The 20,822-nt window shown below is 33.1% G+C and overlaps 1 protein-coding gene across 4 annotated transcripts in view; it reads right to left on the reverse strand.

Annotated features, from left to right (window-relative positions):
* The window catches only part of FAM135A (family with sequence similarity 135 member A), a 121,331-nt gene that overhangs the window by 60,991 nt on the left and 39,518 nt on the right, over positions 1-20,822 (reverse strand). For all 4 annotated transcript variants that reach the window (XM_021000144.2, XM_021000143.2, XM_021000148.2 and 1 more), the window contains exons 4-8: positions 15,384-15,463; positions 6,244-6,383; positions 6,086-6,156; positions 3,863-4,036; positions 649-775 (exon numbers count right to left, since the gene is read on the reverse strand). In XM_021000144.2, the coding sequence (XP_020855803.1) occupies positions 649-775; positions 3,863-4,036; positions 6,086-6,156; positions 6,244-6,383; positions 15,384-15,463 (592 nt within the window). The remainder of the gene's footprint in view (positions 1-648; positions 776-3,862; positions 4,037-6,085; positions 6,157-6,243; positions 6,384-15,383; positions 15,464-20,822) is intronic.

The following is a 20,822-nucleotide window of genomic DNA, read 5'->3' on the forward strand; positions in this document are numbered from 1 at the left end:
TTATATTGAAACAAAGGCTCATCTAATTCAAGCATAAATTTTTATGTTATCTGTAAAAACCGTTCATATTAGAATTACAATTGTTGCTTTTTAGAATCAGAGAAGACTCTCATCTGAACTACTAGACTAGCATTTTGATTATGATTTATTACTTCATTACTTTCTAAGATTTTGTCAAATTTGATAATATGTGTAAAGCACTTAGCACAGTGCCTGGCACACAGTAGGTGCTAAATAAATGTTAACTATTATTTTTATTATTACTAAGGTCACCTCCTTTTGGAGGGATTTTTTGCTGAATGAACATATAATGTTTGGGGTCTGTCTTTAATTCTGCAAAGAGTAGAACCTTGATAGAATCACTTCTTTAGGCTGGTAAGGTTTTGTTAACAGAACAAGCGATAACTGTGGAAAGGTGAAAAAGATGAGAGATTGTCAAAGATTTCTTTTATTTAGTATACTTAAGCTAGGCCCTAAGGCTATATTATAGTTTTGACAATCAGAATATGGAATCATTCGATGGCCAAACTTCTCCTTTTAATTGATTCTAACTATCCAAAGTTCTACTGTTTACTGAAAAAAACATTTATTGCATTCTTTTTCCTGAAATAAGAAAAGAGAAAAAAATTAAATATACTATATTCTTACATCTGGAGCTAACTGCTTTGAGTAGTTATTACCAAAGACCACGCTTTCAAGAGAAGGAATCACAGAGTCTTTGTTTTGTGCTGGTGCATTCCTATTTAACCAAGTGTTCTTCACAGGACGAGGAAAGCTGAGGGAACAATTATTTTTAAATTACTGTTTTTTCAAAAAACAACTTAAATTCGACTTAAATATGTGCTAAGTAAAGTCTTACAAAAATAAAAATTCACCTAAAGAGTAACACTCCGGCAAGATTTTGATTTCTACTAATGCATTTTAAGACAATGACATTGAAAAAAATGATTATTTCTGTACTGAAGACAAAATTACTCAAAAGTATTGCTATTCTCCTCTTCTGGTGAACCTTCACATAGCTTGGCAACGGACAAAAAATAAGAGAAGAAGAACCTGATGACATCTGTCAGTTCACTGGCAAATTTTTTGGAAATACTGTGGGGAGCACTGGTAGTCCTTAAATTAAGTATTTTACAATTATCTAAATATTTATATATTGTTATTCTGATATAGGTCAAAATTTCTGGAGTTAAATTTAAATATTATAAGAGGAAAAGCATTTGATGCACTTGGTACCTTAGTTTCTCAAAAAATAGGGATGTTTTCATAGGATCACAGAATCAGAGTTGCAAAGCTAGAAGGGACTTATATGATCTAAACCCACAACTGTGATGTTTCTAAGGTTTGAAAAAAAATAATGTCTACAAATTCTTGTAGGCACAGTCTAAACAATTCTAATGTCAAAACAGATATGGCAGCATAAACCCTCTATAAAAATTCCCTCTGTATGAAGAAAATTACCACTTTGGATATAATTTTTGTGTTTCTATTACATACTACTATATGAGATAATCAGGAATGATAATTGATATTTGTCAAATTAATGCACTCAGACCATTTGCAAAAAGTAAGAAGGGAAAACGAAATTGGTATTGCCATAAGCAACAAGCACATTTCATATGCAAAAAAGAAATTTGAATTTGTAAAAATAAAAATGTCACTACCATAGCAAATAAGAAATCTTCAAGCCAATTGTAAATTCCATTTGCTGCCAAATGTTTTTTTTCAGAATTATGTATTAGTACTACTATTTTGGAAAAACTGCATTAAAGTAACATGCTATTTGGGCTAATTGTATTAATTTAATTTTATTTATATTAGAACAATGAGAAATAAAACAATGAGAAATGCTCATGTTCTTTTTGCTATGATTGGGAGACAAATCTATAATAAATAAATTTAGGAAAAAACTTGTTGAAGCATTTAGAGCTAGAAATATTACCTTTAAAATGACCTCTGGACCAGCACCATCAGCAAAAAGTTTTGCCACTATCTTGCCCTGCTGCCTCTTACTAAACTCTCAACTTGATTTGTAAGTAGAGGAAAGTGAGAGAAAAAATTCTGTATTCATGTCAAGGACAATTCTAGCAACAGAGGACATGAGGCTCCATGGAAGTTACTGAGGGTAGCAACACCAGCTATTGAATGTACCTCAACTTTTCCTCCAGCCACTAAGCAAAGCCAACAGTTCATCCTTCTGGCATATGATTTAGAGCCAAAAGTCTTCTTTCAATAATCCATGTCTAGGAGGTAAGTTGTCCTTTTTTCTTATTATCTGTGGCAAAAACTGTTGTATTGTAAGTGGAAGCACATGTTTAACTAAAATCAGTGATCTGGTTACTATTTCACTACTTAAAGAAGGCCATCAAAATGAGCACCTGACAGGTGGTCTATATATTAATTAAGGGAGATACTATGCTTGCTTTACTCACATATCCTTAGTGAGTCTGGAAAACTAGAGCTTCCAATTAAGAGTTTCTTCTATAAAAAGAAGTTCAAAGTAGCATACATTTTTAAAAAAAGATGAAAAACTCCATTATGAACATCAAATAGTTGTAATAGAGGTTTGTAAAAATAAACATAAAAAAAGAGAATGATGACATCAGGCAAATGAAAGCTTTGAGGATCTTTCCAGTATAACTTTTATGCTGAGTAAGTTCTCTTCATAGATATTAAACAATATTTATAGATTTTTACCCAAGGAGAATAATTTATCCCTATTTAATGGTTAGCAATTTTTTCAAAAGATCATAGATTTAGAGCTAGAAGGGCTCTTAGAAGTTACCTAATCCAATGCCTTTATTTTATAAATGAAGAAACTGAAGCAAATAGAGGTTAAGTGACCAGTCCAGGCCCACGCAGCTAATAAGCTAAGCAGGATTTAAACTCAGGTTTTCACGACTCTAAGCCCAATGCCCTATCTATTATACCATGTTACCTCCAATGGTATGTATAATATCTTTTAAATAATTCAAGAACTGAAATAATCCAATATAAACAAAACTGAGAAGACTTTAAGTTCAATGATTAAAAGCAAAAACATTACTGAAGATATACAAATCTGAACACAGTACACAGGAACTGCTGAAGTAATTTTACTGATATACTGAATATTATTCAAAAGCTTATCACAGTATACGATGACCTATTCCAGCCTTCATAACTAGAAAAGTACATGAAACAGAAAGGTTTTAGCAATCAATTTTAAAGATGACCAAAATTTTAGAAAATCAAAATACTATCTGAGGAAAAGTTAAATAAGTTGGAATTATTCATTCTAGAGATGGGAGGAAAGGATGCCAGGAAATTTAATAGCTAAAATATATTAAGAAGTTTATATATAGTGAATGTGCTATAGCTCTACTACAAAGAGAACAAGGGAAAAGAGCCTTTTACTACAACTTTATAGTTTAGATATAAGATGAATTTCCTGACACTAAAGGTGGCTAAACACAGGATTGCGCTATTAAAGAAAGTTTTAGGATACTTTTCTCTTAAGTCTTAAAAAACATAATAAAGTAGTCTAGTCAGATGAGAACATTTTGGCATGACTATGGCAAGGAACAGGGACATATGTGGACTATTTAGAACAATTTTGGTTTGTCGTAAAATCCTACAAATTTTTACTAGAAAATGTTTTGGATCAAGAAACACCACTGCATAATATATCTGCACTATTAAAGTTAAAAATCTCATCTTCTTAAAATCTATTACATACTTATTTTAGCATAATTTATATCCCTATTAGTAAATTATAAAAAAAATCTCTAAACAGTTCTACATTATTAGGTTATTTTTCAAAGCATTTTTCTTCCTATAGGGAAAAAAAAGCATTATGATTTAGGAGATCAGATAAATTTACCTTATTAGTGGCTGGTGTAGTGCAACTAAAGAAGCATGGACTGTAACAGACACAACAGAAAGGTGGAAATAATCAAACATAACATTAACATGATGATGAAGGCCTCTATGGAGGCTAAAGTGCAGCTTCAATGTTCGGCTACTTATTAGTTGCAAGGAGTTCAAGTCATCTGCCCTATAAAAAGCAACACATTTGTATGTAAGTACAAAAACGATTTTAAAAAGAGTTAATATTTCCTAGTTCAGTTTAAAATAACAGGAAATAATTACAAATGAATATAGCGTATTATTATTAACTACTTTTAAAAACTCTAAACAAATACTGAGAAATAATCTAAAAAGCACTAAATTTACATGGGATAACAATATGACACCCCAAAATGAGAAAATATACTTGTCTCATTACCACTCTGTTCTCAATATCTATACCAAGAATTGTTTTATAAAGCTGTCTCATGGTGTCTCCGTGTGCCGCCCCCCCCATTTCTGTAACTACAATCAAATTCCCCTAGATAGAGATTAACATGATAATACAATGCCAATTGTATTATAATGTACAAATTCAATCCAGGTAAGTTCTTAAAGCCACTTCAAATTATTCTGCCACATAAAATTTTGTAGTATTAAAATTAGGGAGCCACTACTGGGGGTTTTGACATCCTTTAGTGTAACAGATAACTGTGATTGCAATGAGATTTTACCTGTAAAACAATTTTGCAACAATTTCAAGAATAATATGCAATATAGTGTGGTTAGGTAACAATGAATACATAGAGCATTAGTGGATGTGTAGAACAGAACAATTCTCTAATTTTGGCTAGTACTAGAAGCAAGACTTTGGATGAAAATTATCAAGGTATTACTTTGTGCACCAAAAGTGGACCTTTGGTAGATGAAGTGCCTGCTATGTGGGAACCTGATTCCTTACTGTCAGTTAACTTGTCATAATGAAATTTTCAGGGCTGAGATATAAATAGCGACACTTAAGATCCGTTAAATTTAGAACTACCACAAAGTAGTCTGAATTTACATGAAATTTTCCAAAAATGTTTTACAACAGTATTTGCAAGACAACAAATAAAAAGTAAAACTGTTCCATTGTATTTACAATTCTCTCTACATGGCAGTCAAGGAAGTAAAAGTGTTTCCAGTTATGACTTGTCTAAAATACAGCCCCAATGATTTAGTTAGATAGGCAAGTCAGGACAGTCACTCCTAAATTTCTTAAGAGGTTTGAAAATGAATGTTATAAAGTCTGACAGGAATTAGTGCTGCTCATAAATTCATAGGCCTTAAAACCTAAAAAAAATAAAACTTTATTCATTGTGTCTCTAAGGTGTGGGTCAGCATGCTGTAGTGGAAAGAACAATATACTTTGTGTCCAGAATCCTGGGCTCAAATTCTTGCTTTTGATTTTTACTAGCTACATGACCACAGTAAAGTCACAAACTCTCAATGCTTAAATTTCCTCATGAGTAAAATGGGGATAAAATTCACCTAAAAGACCTATAAGGCTGCTGTGAGGACCAAAAGAACCAATGTGTGTAAAATGAGTTGACAACCATTAAGCATATATGAAGTCAGATCTTACTATGTGGAAAATAGGAATACTACTTATACTATGTCCTTCAAATGATTACTGTGGAAAAAAATGCTTTGTAAACTTAAAAGTGCCATTAAGATGAGAGTTTTCACCATCATCACTTCATCATGGTATAAGAGACACATAGAGTTCATTTCCCTATACTTTCTCTTGTACAATTTTACCGCCTGAATCTCATGTTATCTGAGTAGATGTGTGACTGCAGCATATGGTCTTCAACTGGTAGGGTCAGGATTCAAAATTGTATTCCCTAATTAATTTTATAGAGGAATTGTTACCAGAAAGGGAGTAAATATTTATTGAGGACCTATTGTGTAACAGGCACAATGCTAAACACTTAACAAATATCATGTCATTTGATTCTCACAACAACCCTGTGAAGAAGTTGAGGAAACTGAGTAAGTGACCTCTGCTGGATTACATAGCTAGTAAGTACCTGACGTAGGATTTGAACTCAGATCTTTTGAACTCCAGGTGTAGTGTTCTATCCAGTGTGCTAACTATAGAAGAAATATTAGGAAGAAGGAAACGGGTAATCAAAAAAAAATTCCCAGCTGTCACTTAAGAAAGTATAGCAAATTTAAGTATCTTAATAGTCAACTGTTTTATTTGAATACTTACGAATAATCTGTGTCTGTGAAGTGTAGATCTAAAGATAACAGGAAATTCATTTCATCAAGGGATTCTTCAATCTTAAAAGAAATGAATGGCTTATGAAATCCAATAGAGAAAATATAAATGATAGTTGGATGCTTTAAATTTTTTTATTTGATGCTCACCTTTTTTTCATCCAATAGCATCTTAACTTTGAAGATCATAACATCATTTATAACAATTTCTTCATTTTTGTAAAGAATTTGAAATATTTTACTGCAAATTACATTGTCATGAACAGAAGCTGGAAAGGCTAGATCCAGACCTGAAAATAATAATATATAGGACTCACATGTGAATGGCAGAACATAATAAAAAATAATTAAATGCACTCTACGTTTAAATTCTGTAGTCTATATTTTGTTAATCCAGGATCCTTGCCATTTTTAAAATATTAAGACATGTCAAAAAGAGTTCAATATTTTTTTTTCTTGATTAAGAATAGGAACACATAAATGCATTCTGACAACAAGCAGCAGTGTGAGGAAGTGGACAGAACCCTGGACTTGATGTCCAATTATCACTTTGAATACTTACTAGCTATGGGATCATTAGCAAATCACCAAACCTCTCAATATGTTTCCTCATTTATAAAATATATACTAATACTTACACTATGTCAGCAAGTCAACATGTATTTATTAAGCACTTACAATATGCCAGCCACTATGCTAAGTATTAAGGTTACAAAAAAAGTAAAAATAGTACTTGCCCTCAAAAAACTATATTCTAATATGTAAATAAATAGTTATATATAAGATATATAAGTAATAAATGGAAGAAAATCTCAGAGGAGAAAACTAGGGCAACTCAGAAAGGCTTCCTATAGAAAGTGGTATTTGAACTGACCACTGGAAGAAGCCAGGGAAAATATGAGGCAGAAGACAGGAGTAGAGACTTCAGGCAGGGGGAATAGCCAGTACAAAGGTAGACAGAGGGGAGATGGGATGGAATGACATGTTTGAGGATCTGCAAGTAGGTCAGGAGAGCTGGATCACAGAATGAGTACATGGAGGATAATAACATAAAAGAGAGAGAGAGAGAGAAAGAGAGAGAGAGAGAAAACAAGCAAGAGAGCCAGAAGATGAAAAGAAAGAAGGAGGTCTAAGATGAAAGGAAGCTTCATCTTAACACTGGGATACTGTGGGTTAAGCTGGGTAATAGTAAGGGTGTTTCCAGTTGGGCATGGGGAATAGGAAGCCTGGAATGGACAGCCTCCAAAGACTGTTTAAAATTTAAGCTTTCATAATAGTAAATTAAATATTCTTCTAATCCCTAACTATAAGCAATTTGCAGGCTAATGTAGCTTTAAAAAAGATTGTCTTTGTTGTTGTTCAGTTGTGTTAAACTCTTTGTGACCACATTTGGGGTTTTCTTGGTAAAGATACTGGAGTGGTTTGCCATTTCCTTCTCCAGCTCATTTTACAGATGAAGAACTGAGGCAAACAGGATTAAGTGACTTGCCCAGGGTCACACAGCTATTAAGTGTCTAAGGCTAGATTTGAACTCAGGAAGATGAATCTTCCTGACTTCAAGCCTGGCACTCTATCCATTGTGTCACCTAGATGATTAGTAAACATTTAATGAATTGAATTATCATAAGAAATAATTCTAATTATCTCTAATCATTCTAATTTAAGAGCAGGACCACATATATATCTGTACCTGACAAATGGGTTCTTTATCCATCCATAATTTAAAAACCTAGGCTTTTAAAATAAAATGTGAATTGCTTGTGTAGATTGGGCAATGACTAATCAGCTGGTCTTTATTTTATTTCATTTTCAGAGCTAGCATTTTTTAAATTGGGAAACATCAAGTACATTATTTTGTATATTTATTATCCACAACTCAAACTCTCACAAATGTGGTTACTTTATTTTTTCTTTATCAGAATACGAATTTGAGGTCCTGACATTTTAAAAAAAAAGGGTACTGAGTTTTTACAAATGTCTACCACTATGCAAGTGTCAGAAAGAAGTGTGTGTTATAAGATGGATTTACTTCATTTTTACTACTAACACAAAGAAAAATGGAAATTTTTATTTTAGCTTAGAGACCCTTAGAAGTACTTAGGTATCATTATGCACCATGTTTTACCCCAAACTGAAGGTGTCCTACATTCTCACCAAAAGCACTACCAGATTTTGCAAAGAAATGTCCTTCTCATGGCTTTTTTGGAAAAAAAGTAAAGTGGATGTTTAAATAAAGCTGATTACCTTTACATAACTTGAAAAGATGTGTATAGTGATTTGCTCATACTCTGATACAAGTAATTCTCTGATGCTTGTCCTTAAAGATTGTCTTTAGTCAACATTAATATTTAAAATAACAAGTGGTTGCATTAAAAAACCTATATGCCACAAATAAAATTCAGTTCAAAAAATGTTCATTATGTCTAGCATTTACTAATGTCAATCAACAACCCATCAACAAGAATTTATTAAATGCCAAATATGGGCTAGGGGCCAGAGACACGAAGATAAAAAAAGAAACAATCTCTGATCTCAAGGAGCTTTTAGTCTCCTGGGAGAGACAACATGTACATGTATAGGTACATACAGAATAAATACAAAACAATATCAGGCTAATTTAAATACAAATTATTCAGTGAGAGAGGACACCAGAAGTTAGGAAGATCTACAGGCACAAGGTGGTGTTTGCTATGTGTCTTGGATGAAATTACATACTTTATGAGAGGAATGTGAAGAACAAATACATATTGGGGAATACATTAGAGACACAGAAGAAAGATGATATTAAAAAGATGAATCTCGGCTTCAGGTAAAAGTACTGGATCACCATAGGAGTACTGCAATTTCCTAGAAGCAATCCAGCCCCCTTTCCTTGTTTACTTCTGTGCCCAACTCATAGTCCATTTGCAGTAAGTCCAAGGATATATATATTGGATTAAAGTTACATGTGTGTGTGTATGCGTCTGTCTGTATACACACACACACACACACACACACACACACACACACACACAGGCTATCCATTTGATTTAACATCAACTATTATCTGTAAACTAGGCAGTTTTCATCCACCTGTTTTTCCCTGTAGATAGGTAAGCCGTTTAAACACTTTTGAGTAGCTATGGATCTCCTTTATGTAGTACGGCAAAGTTCCTGGGCTTGATGCAACCAGCACAATGCCACCAACAAATAGGAACACAGATTTCACTATTCACAGGGAATGTTCTTCAACTTAGATTCTTCACTGGATCTCCTACATGACAATGGCAAATACCTTTGGCAAATATACACATCTCTATATTTTGCCATGCTTGGTATTATGATAAAAGTTATTAAACAAGGTTATATCTATTGATATAGTTTACAAGGAATCTCACATAATTGTGATTAATGCAGAGGAGACAACATGTTGTAAGGGAGCTTTTAATGTGGCATTTTGCTCTAGATAATCAAAAGCTTAAAAAAAATCAACAAACAATAAGGACAATGGGATCTTATATTTTCTACACATTTTAGTCAATTGTGTGATAGTAAATATATGATCTATAATATCATTGTCAAAAGCCTGCCTGTTTACTATTAATAACCCTTAACAAGGATGCCACTAATTCATGTGCAGATAATATAGATTTATATAAATAGGAAGGTTATTAGTTGTGGATGTTTTCTTATTCAAATTTCTATAATCTTTTTATTCCTGTTTGACATTATCTTTTTCATGGTAAGGTTCACTTAGTAATAAATCACAATGATACAGTGTTATACAGTTACAAACAGCTGCATATACAATATCTCATTTGAAAATATAACCATTTAAATCCATATAAGCAATTACCTCTACTATTTAACTGTGGAGTTCTTTCTCTTAAAAAAAAAGCCTAATATTTCCTTTCATAGTTGACCAGACAGGAAAACCTACATTAAAATTTGTTAAAGAAAGCATGTTTGGGGCAACTAGGTGGCACAGTGGATAGAGCACCGACCCTGAAGTCAGGAGGACTTGAATTCAAATCTGGCCTCAGACCAAACACTTGACACTTACTAGCTGTGTGACCCTAGTAAAGTCACTTAACTCCAATTGCCTTAAAAAAAAAGCATGTCTGCTATAGTCTCCATCTGTGAAAAAAATAACAAATACTTATTCTTTTTTTTACATGGGATAGAGAAGTTTTGATGTCAGTTTCCCTTTCCTAAATCTGTGGGTTGTTCTAATATCTATAGTTCCTATCATTTTGAAATGGTTCTTCTACATTTTTACGATGTGCATTTTTTTTAATATAAACTGAAGATTACTTTTTCAGCAAGATTACAAGTCTGGAAAAGTATTAGGATGATTTTATAATGTTTTTCAATAACACAGAGAATAGTCACTGTCCTTTATGACTGATGCTACTGTAGAACATTCCACTATCAATACTTTTAGTATGACATTTTATCTTTTCCCCAATTACATGCTCAAACCATTTTTTAACATTTGTGGTTTTTTTTTAAATTAAAGTTTTGAGTTCCAAATTCTGTCCCTCTGTCCCTGAGATAGTAAGCAATCTGATAGGTTATATGTATGCAATCACGTAAAACATTTCCATATTAGTCATTTTGTACAAGACAAAAAAAAAAAGCAATAAAAGTGAAAAATAGCATGCATCCATCTGTATTCAAACAATATCAGTTCCTCCTCCAGAGGCAGATAGTATGTTCATCATTAGTCCTTTGTGATTGTCTCGGATCACTGTATCATTGACATTAGCTAAATTATTCACAGTTCTTCATCGAACAATACTGTTGTTCCTATATACAATGTTCTCCCGGTTTTGTTCACTTCACTTTGCATCAGTTCATGCGAGTCCAGGTTTTTCTGAACTCATCCTGCTTGTCATTTCTTATAGCACAATAATATTCCACTATAATCATATACCACAACTTATTAACCATTCCCCAAATGATGGGCATCCCTTTGAGTTCCAATTCTTAGCCACCACAAAAATAGGTGCTATAAATATTTTGTACAAATAAGTCCTCTCCCCCTTCTTTTTGGATGTCTTTGGAACACAGACCTAGTGATGGTATTGCTGGATCAAAGGGTATGCACAGTTTTATAGCTAGACTACCCTCCTTCACATTTTTTCATTGATACCTTTAATATCCTTGATCTTTTGTTCTTTCAAATGAATTTTGTTATTTTTTCTAGCTCTATAAAATATTTTTGGTAGCTTGATTGGTATGACACTGAATAAAACAATTAATTTAGGTAGAATTGTCATTTTTATTGTATTGGTTTGGCCTACCTGGGAACAAACGATATTTTCCCAATTGTTTAGATACGACTTTATTTGTGTGAAAAGTATTTTGTAATTGTGTTGATACAGTTCCTGGTTTGTCCTGAGTATTTTACATTGTCTATAGTTATTTTAAGTGGAATTTCTCTTTCTATCTCTTGCTGCTGGACTTTGTTGATAATATATATAAATGCTGATGATTTATGTGGGTTTATTTTATATCCTGCAACTTTGCTAAAGTTGTTCATTATTTCAAGTAGTTTTTTAGTTGATTTTCTAAGATTCTCTAAGTATATCATATCACCTGCAAAGAATGATAGTTTTGTTTCCTCATTGCCTATTCTAATTCCTTCAATTTATTTTTCTTCTTTTATTGCTATAGCTAACATTTCTAGTAAAATACTGAGTAACAGAGGTGATAATTGGCATCCTTGCTTCACCCCTGATTGTACTGGGAAGGCTTCTAGCTTATCCTCATTACAGATAATGCTTGTCAATGGTTTTAGATAAATATTACTTATCATTTTAAGGTAAGCTTCATTTATCGCTTACAAATTGTTTAAATAACAATAATCACTCAAGTTCTCCATAATATCATGATTTCCTTCCTTACTCAATGTAAAAGCTTTCCAAAGACATATATGAATGCCACATATATAAGTGCCACGGATTTTACCCGAGAGAAGGAAAACAGATATATAAGTAGGGAAAAGCAGGTAAAGGGAGAAGGCAGGAGGATAGAAGGAGAAAAGAGAGTTTAATAAAGAATAATAATGAGAAGGTGAGGACACAGCATAGAGAGTGACACAATTTTATACAAAAAGATGATTTTTAGTACAACGGAGATGGTTTTATGGTATTATGATTAATTCTGGAGAAATCAGTCAAAATGTAGCCATGTCATCACTCTTATAATTCTTCAACTTTTTGGTTTGCAGACTTCAAGTCACATATTCTCTGGGCTTCCTACTAGAATGGTAAGGACAAGGGAGTTTTCTTTGACACACTCTACTTTACCAATGGAAGAGGTATATCTAAAATTCTCAAATTATTGCCTTTTCACCAACATAGTCCCTGAATGAAAAGCTTGCCTTCTTCCCACTTTACCCCACTAACATTCATACAGTGCTTTAAAAATATTTTCTCCACATCTACTAGGTAGATAATACAAGTATTATTTTACTGATTTATAGATGAGGTACAAAGAAGTTAAGTGGTATAATTGAAAAAAATGCTGGATCTGGTAAACATAGTACAAGTTGCTGACTGTCACAAGGGTAGTAGGTAGCATGCTACTTTAAAACTCTAAACCAGTGTTCCTTCCACTATAACACATATTTCTTTTACATTTCAGAGTAAGGACACGCACGAATGATGTAAACTACATTTTCAGAATTAATGTACTAACATGATAACCCATATTATTAATGTTTAAAAGTTTAAAGAAGATACCTTGGACATACTGGAATAAAATATAACTGGTATAGTAGATTCTCAAGTGCCCCCAAGATGAAAGTCTACAAATGGTATTGAAATATCTAATGTTGGGGAAATTTATTCATCTTGAAAAGTGATGTAATCTTATTGTGGGATTTTTCTTTGAGAACGTTACAGACTGTAGCTCCAAAACACCTTAAGAGATTTTTAAAGGCCTGTGAAACTAGGCTTTAAAAAACAAACCAACCATTTTTCTCCTATGCATAGATGCTTAGAATTAGATTAATTACTAACAATAGTCTTTGGTAAGCTTGTGCCCTAAACGTAGAGTAGTCTTTTTCTTTCATACATATAAAACTCAGATAACCAAAATTTTCAGTGATACTTGATCTCTTTTATTTCATCTTCATTGATTTTATTTATATAAAATTTTAAAAAAATTTTATTTAACAAAAGCTTTCTGTTTTGTCTTTTATGATAATCTCTATCTTTAGGTTAAAAATTCTCCTCCTAATTACAATTGTGAAAGGTACCTTCACAATTGTGAACTGTCACCTCTAAGCCATGATGAGATGTGAAAGTAGTATTTTAATGAAAGGCAAAGAATAATGTAACTTATTGTTCTTTTCTCCTATTGTATTTTAGTGTTATTCAAATAGAATTCAAGCTAAAATAACATCTAGTTGCACCATTTTTCTATAATCCTATTCTCTGACACTAGATCTCTAAAGAAAAGGTTATAGATTTTCTACTATTCTAAAAAATAAAGGAAAATGAGCAAACAAAACAAATACAAACAAATGTCAAATGAAGCATCAAATAATTCAAGTTTTATATTTAAAGCCACGAGAAATTAAAATATCATAGCTAGACAATTAAAAACAGAATTTAGGTGTGACTGAAGTAGTTAAGTAAGCTAATTAATTAAACTAAGTTAGGTGGCACAGTGACTCTGCCTTTGGAAGGCATTCAGGCTTAGTATGTAGCACTATCCTGTCACTGTCAAATAAAACAAGAAATGAATCATGATGGCATCACTTCAGACAAAAAATAATTTTGAGATAGTTTAATTTTGTGACAGTAATCATTATGTGTATGTAGACTAAGTGTGACCCAGAAGATACGAAACTGGTTTGAGCTAGTTTCATCACCTTTAGTTAGTTCTGAAAGTTTAGAGCTGGATTTTGTGTCATCACTGTTTTCTTTTGTTTTAGTTTTTAAAAACAGATATTACCCAAGAAACATATAAAAGTAATAGTTCTTAAGATCACATTTCATTTACTAGGAAATTATTACAAAAGCTTTTGGTGGGGGGAAAAATCAAGCATTTCAACAATAATTCAAGCCTATAATGAAAGAAGAACAGCTCCACTGAAGTGTAAAAGAAAAGTGCAGTAAAAAAATGAAAAATATCACCTAGAATTGATGAACTATTGCTACAAAGCAGCCCAACTGTCCTTAGGAAAAAAATAAAACCAAAGACCTTTTAGGGGATCTGGTAGCCGGAGGGGCCATTATTCTTCCCTATAAAATATGTTTAAATGTCTTTAAGTTGGAAGAACATCAAAAAAAAGTTTAAAACATACAAATAAACAAACAAGCCAGCAGCTAACCCAAGGATTCTTAAACTGGAGGTATATAAACTTAAAAAAGTAATGTGAGTGAGCCTGTGCAGATCTCATCATCTTTACTAGATGATAAAATGTCCACCCTAAACAATATTTAAGGATATTTTTTAAATTCTGGAAGTTCTGTCTCTAATGAAAAAGGGAATTAAATATACTGATATAATGAAAAGAAGAACTGTTCTGAACTGCAGAAATTTCCAAATGGAGCCAGAAACCTGCAAAACAATTTGCACCATGCAATATTTCATGTAAGATTGAGAAATTTATTCAAGACACAGAGAAAAAACACCTTAAAATGAGTCTAGGAACTCATTTTAAGTCTTACTGAAAGCCTATATAATCAAAGCTAGATTATTTGATGTGATCAAAGTGCAGCTTCATGAGAAAGAATTAAAAAATGTGTCAAAACTTGTGAATTCAATGTAAAATCACATAAAACCAGCTACTGCATCAAGCTACCAAACCAAGACACCAAGGCCTAGCCAGTTTAGTTACACTGCTATCTGCACTGTCCTAAAATGGGTAAGAAGGAGAAAAATCATGCTTCTTATACCTCACTTCCACTTTCAGGCCCACCTTCCCTCCTGAACCTCTCCTCCTTTGAAGTTCACTCCATAAAGATATATTACTCTATCCAGATCCTGGTGGATATTTATTACCAGCACTGAAATATTTCTCTATGCTTTTTGAAAGATTTTAAAAACTGTCCACACATCGTATATAGTACAAAACCTTTGACGTATTACTGATTTGTCTAAATTACTTATCTTCCTTGTGTCCCTCTTTACAACACATAATTTCATTTTTCACAGAAACTAGCATCAGCATGGAGTTTCACTGTGTTTTTCTCTACAGTTTTTTTTTAAAAGCCCAAAACACTGACATTATCATCTTGTAATTATTAATACTCTGCTTTTTTTTTTTAACTTAAAAATACTTCTTGGCTTACCTGTTGCATGTAACAAGCTAGCTTCTAATCTGTGGGGAATTCTTGGAGGAAGTTTCATTGATGCCCGAATCTGGTAAAAACTGAAGCAAAAGAGAAAAGTAATTTTGATACATAATTCTAAAAATAATGTATTAATTCTTTCATCCTAATCTTTCCCTCACAATAGGCTAATCATTCCTATAGCTTATGACAAATAGAGAAAACTGATTAAGAAAAATTAAAGACAAAAAGTAAAGCATCAGAATTGTCTGTGCTTTCACATATTCTCATATATAATATATAATAAGTAATCATTTATTTCAGTAGGAAATATGTTAAAAAGTATTACTACAGGTCATCTTAATGAAAAAGCAGATGCACAGATTAGAAGCCACCACTGACTATGGCCCACTATGTTCTACTGATTTGATGCATAATTTGTCATTTAATCTGTTTTTTAAAATCTTGCTTCCACAGAATATTATATCCCAATATTAGTTTTGAGCCAATCTAGAAGTAATTTGGTCTGAGTCTTTTATTTTGTAAATGAGGAAATTGAAGCCCAGAGGTGACTGACTTACCCAACATCACAAAGCTAGTGAGTGTTGGAGCTAGGACTCTAATTTATTAGACCTGTAATTTTTTCTACCATTCTACAGCTTTAAATGTTAAGTATTTATAAACAATATAAAGATTAAAATAAATAAATATAAGGATTATTATTATTATTATTATAAGGAGTCTATAGCATAGGCTTTGTGGAAGAGGTGTGAGTGAGAAAAGGAAAAGGAACAATAAGCAGATGGGACAGTTGCTAGGCAGGTTATCTTGAACCGCTCAAAAACTTAAACTCTGCTCTTGGCTGGTACTAGATGGAACTGACATGATCATCAAGTTGTTGGATAAACTTTGGGGTCCAAAGTCAGGGAAAAAGGTGCAGAACAGGTATGGACTACTGGAGGACAGAGACTTGGAATAGTTCAAAAAGAGAGGAGAAGAGGCAGGAAAACCAAGAGTTCAAGTGTTTTCTGAATTATGTTTGTTGTATATTTGTTCAACTGTCCAAACTGCAAAACAAATATATAAAGCATGACCATACCCCCTTACAGAAGAATGGCATAAATGCTCATTTATACTAAGCCTGGCAAAAGAATTTCCAAATCTGTATTTTAAAACATTTTCCCACACTTCTAAACTTGGAGATTTAAAAAGAAATACAAATTTGATTAAAATGTGACAAGATTTGATAATTTTTTTTAGCAGTTTGGTGAAAACTATGGATCCCCTCTCAGAATGAAGCAAATGCTAAATTTCAGTTAGAAGTTGTTGAAAATAAAATTGTAATTTTTTTTTCCTATCTAAATGTAACGATTCCTTCTGAAATGGGCCATTCCCTCTTAACAGTTCCCAAGTTAATAATCCCTAGTGTAGGCCAAATATATTTTTCTTTTTCTTTATGACTAAAAAGGAACCTCCCTTAAATTGATAATTTACGTAATTAGAGCACTCATTTTAAATACTTTGCCTATAAATCTATACTTTTAGAATGACAGTTAGCAAGGCAAATAACACTACCTAATCCAGAAGAAACAGATCTCTTATTACTGCCAATAGGGTCTAACAAGTTTTTCCAGTTAACCTCAGTGCTAGACAACTTTCTAGAACTATAAATTGCAGAGATGGTACCAACTTGCATTGGTAGTGGGAGTTTTTCATTTGGGAGTTTCCTGTACCAATGAAAAAACAAGTCCAGTCTCTATCCCTAAACTTTTTCAATCAGAGCATGGATTGAATATCATGATGATTTTGGGTATTAGCACAAAAAGAAACTAGCATTACAGTACTACATAGCTAATCTGTGATTTGCATTTCCATAGTATGTTTTCTATAATCTAACGAACCTAACATTTACTAAAATGACTACTATGTACAAGGAGCAGTGCTAGGTGTTAAAGATATAAGTATAAAATGAAATATCTCCTGCCTTCAAGCAGCTTTCATCCTACTGGAGAAGTTATTGGTTTTTTTTAGTCCCTATTACTTTTGGTAGACAAAGAAAAGCCTTATTTATCTTATAACTTTTAACAATTTTTGCCCTTATAAAAATACAGAATAAAACAACTTCTAGACTACTTGCCCTGAGTTATTTAAAAAATTTCTCTGTTACTAAGCTGCCCAAAACTAAGTTACAAATTGGATATTATTACTTGGCAAGTTAAAGTAACTTAAATGTTTTTATTTAGTTTACTAACTGCATTACATCAAAAAATTGCTTCCTAACCGCATTTTTTCCTGTAAGTTATCACTGTAAACTTCTATTTATGTAATATACTTAAATGTTCTTCATAAATCTAAAAAGTAGGAATTCATTTTAAATTAAAAGATTTAAAATTATGTAACGATATTCTTTACCAGTCTATGAAAGAACTAAATGAAGAAAGTATAATGGTTTTCCAAACATGAATTCATTTTTTTTGATGAGTCTTTTCTAAGCAATTGTTATATATAATCACCATAAATGAAAAGTATTTATTAAGCATTTAACATTTAAAATTATCACATAGAGGTTCTGGGTCATGTGAGCAACAAAATGGCAAACTAGATATTTTCTCTGATCCTCACAATCTCTCAAACTTCTCCAAAACATTAATTATATGCCAAAGATAAAGGAACTTCAGTTCCCTTCTCTCCTTGGTCTAGGACATCCAGAATACAAAAGAAGATTAAAAAACATCCAAAACCCAGGTATTCATGCTCACTATCTCTAAGATCACTTGGCAGCCTTACCCTGCCTCCCATACTACTAGCAGACCTAAGGACACAAGAAATGCTTACTTCAAAACCCCCTGCACCCCATTTCCCCCACTCATTCCTTCTAGTGCTGTGAAGACCCAGCCTCCAGGCTATGGAAATCTGCTCAGATTACAGGCCTTCAGGAGCAAAAGCCTCCTAGGGGCTGCAAAACAGAAGCACCAGTGCTGCCAAGCTCTAAAATGTAGATGCTGGTCTAGAGACACGAGGAACATAGGGATAGAACAGGTCATCAGGAAACAACACCATAGGTCTGGATGGGCCTTCCACCAAGCCTGAGGGAAACAGCAGAGCACCCATCTGGGGCCAGTTCTGACCACCCAAAAATTAGGGGTGGGGGGAAGCTCTAGGCTGGTGATCCATAAATTGCCTAAGATGCTTTGAGGTCTAGCTCCCAAGGAAACCATAACCAGAGAGGAGAGAGTCCAGAAGTGAGTGATAAGGAAAATAAGGTTAAAAAAAAATTAAAAGTACCAAAGATTTTAGGAAGAAGAAAGCTCAAAGACCTTGAATATAAACAGATAAATCAAAATGAAAAAAAGCAACAGAAGGAAATACAGCTTCTAGATCTAGTAAACAAGTTCTGATATCTACGAATACTGGACATTTATGAATAAATATTGCAAAACAAAGGAAAATGATCCAACACCTGATGAGACAGAGGAATTTGAGAACATGGAATTACATACAACACACTATTCCCAAGAGGTTTAAAAGAGAAATAAGAATTATGAGAGCAAAATTTCTGTCCTGCACAGCAAAAATAGTGAGCAGAATAGAAAAATTCCAATCTGCAATCGCAAGCCTCACCAAAGGAATAAAAAAGTGATCAGACTGGGAATGCAAACACAAAGTGAAGAACAACCTAGAAGAGAAGCAAAAAACTAATAAAATTAAAAGAAAATATGCTCACTATGCAAGCAAAATATACTGAACTCAAAAGATGTGCAAAGACAACCTAAGGATCATAGGTCTCCCAGAAAAACATTACAGAACAAAAAAAATCTTAACACTGCAATGAAGGAAATAATAGAAGAAAACTGCCCAAAACTTCTGAACACAGAAAATGAAATCCCAATGGAAACAATTCAAAGATCACTTCCAGAAAACAGAAACAAAACAAAACTAAGGTTGCAAATGCCAAGGCACATAGTGGTTAAATTTAACAATTCAATTCAGAGACAATAACTTCTGCAAACATTAAGAGAAGGACCTTCAAATACAAAGGAAAAGATATTTGAATAACACAAGACAATTCTGCATCTTTCAGAAAAAGGAGGAGGAAATAGAATAACTGTTCAGAAGAGCATAGAAGCTCAGGATGCAGTACAGGGCAACCTAACCTAGAAAATGTGATGAGGTCCTGGATAAAGTATAGATAGGGGAGTATGTGATATAGATGATGATTTAGCAAAGAACAAGAAGTTAGATAGGTAGGAGAACCAGATTCAGAGTCAAGAAAATCCAGGGAGGAAAGAGTATTAGTGTCAAAGATTGTAGAGAGGTCAAGAAAGAGAACTAAGAAAAAAATCTATCACATCTGAGATCATTGGTAACTTTGGAGAAAAGTTTCATTTGAATGAGGAAGCTGGAAAATTCCAAAGAATTAAAGAGTGAGAGGTGACCAAGACAAGGTGGAGAATGCAGAAAGGTTCTTTTTAAAAGTTTACCTGAGAATAGGAGACAATATATAACATGAAACCCTAAGGGCATGGCAGAAACTAGTGAAATTTCTTAAAATTTGGAGTACATTTGGGTATATTTGAAGACAAGAGGGAAAGAGCCAATAGATAAGAAGAAGGTTAGAGATGGAGGTATGACTGAGGCGGTGATTTGCTGAAGATTGGAAGACGGTGAAATGAAGGGCAAATATAGGGGAGTACACCTTGGTAGGAAGAATCACCTCATTAGAGACTGAAAGAAAGGAAAAGAAAGTGGGGAATGATCACAAAAGGTTTTAAGATGACAAGAAGTAGGGGCAGCTAGGTGGCATAGTGGATAGAGCACTGGCCCTGGAGTCAGGAGGACCTGAGTTCAAATCTGGCCTCAGACACTTGACACTTACTAGCTGTGTGACTCTGGGAAAGTCATTTAATCCCACTGCGTAGCAAAAAAAAAATGACAAGAAGTAAGGGTAGCTCTTGGTGAAGGGTCTCAATTTTTTTCAGTAAAGTAAGGGGCATACATTAAATCCATGTAATATCAACAGCAACAGAAATATGTTCATTAAAAATGGTCTGTAAAATATAACTTTTACATAAATAATTTTCATTCCTGAGATTTTCATTATAAAATAGAAATAAGTTCTCTGAAAGCAAGTTTCAGGGGAATGTTACTGGAAAGCAATGATGTCAGAGGATGAAAGAAAGAGGCTGAAACAGACTTTTAAAAAAATTGCACTAATGTCAGAGAGAGTCAAGAAGCTGGTCTTTTCCTCACTTCTACTTTCTCATCCAACAACTGTGGCTGAGCCAAGGAGCAGCTGCAAAGAATAAGCCACATTCTTATCCCTTCTAGCACATAGTCAACAATGATATTATTAAAGTACATTGTGATACCACTACACTCATCTTAGAAGATCACTATAGCTCCTTCCCACCAGAACTGACAACTTATTTGACATTTAGAAACAATATTATGTGTTTGTGA

The sequence above is a fragment of the Phascolarctos cinereus genome, unplaced genomic scaffold (genome assembly GCF_003287225.1).
Source record: "Phascolarctos cinereus isolate Bilbo 61053 unplaced genomic scaffold, phaCin_HiC Scaffold_5;HRSCAF=322, whole genome shotgun sequence".
Taxonomy (NCBI): domain Eukaryota; kingdom Metazoa; phylum Chordata; class Mammalia; order Diprotodontia; family Phascolarctidae; genus Phascolarctos; species Phascolarctos cinereus.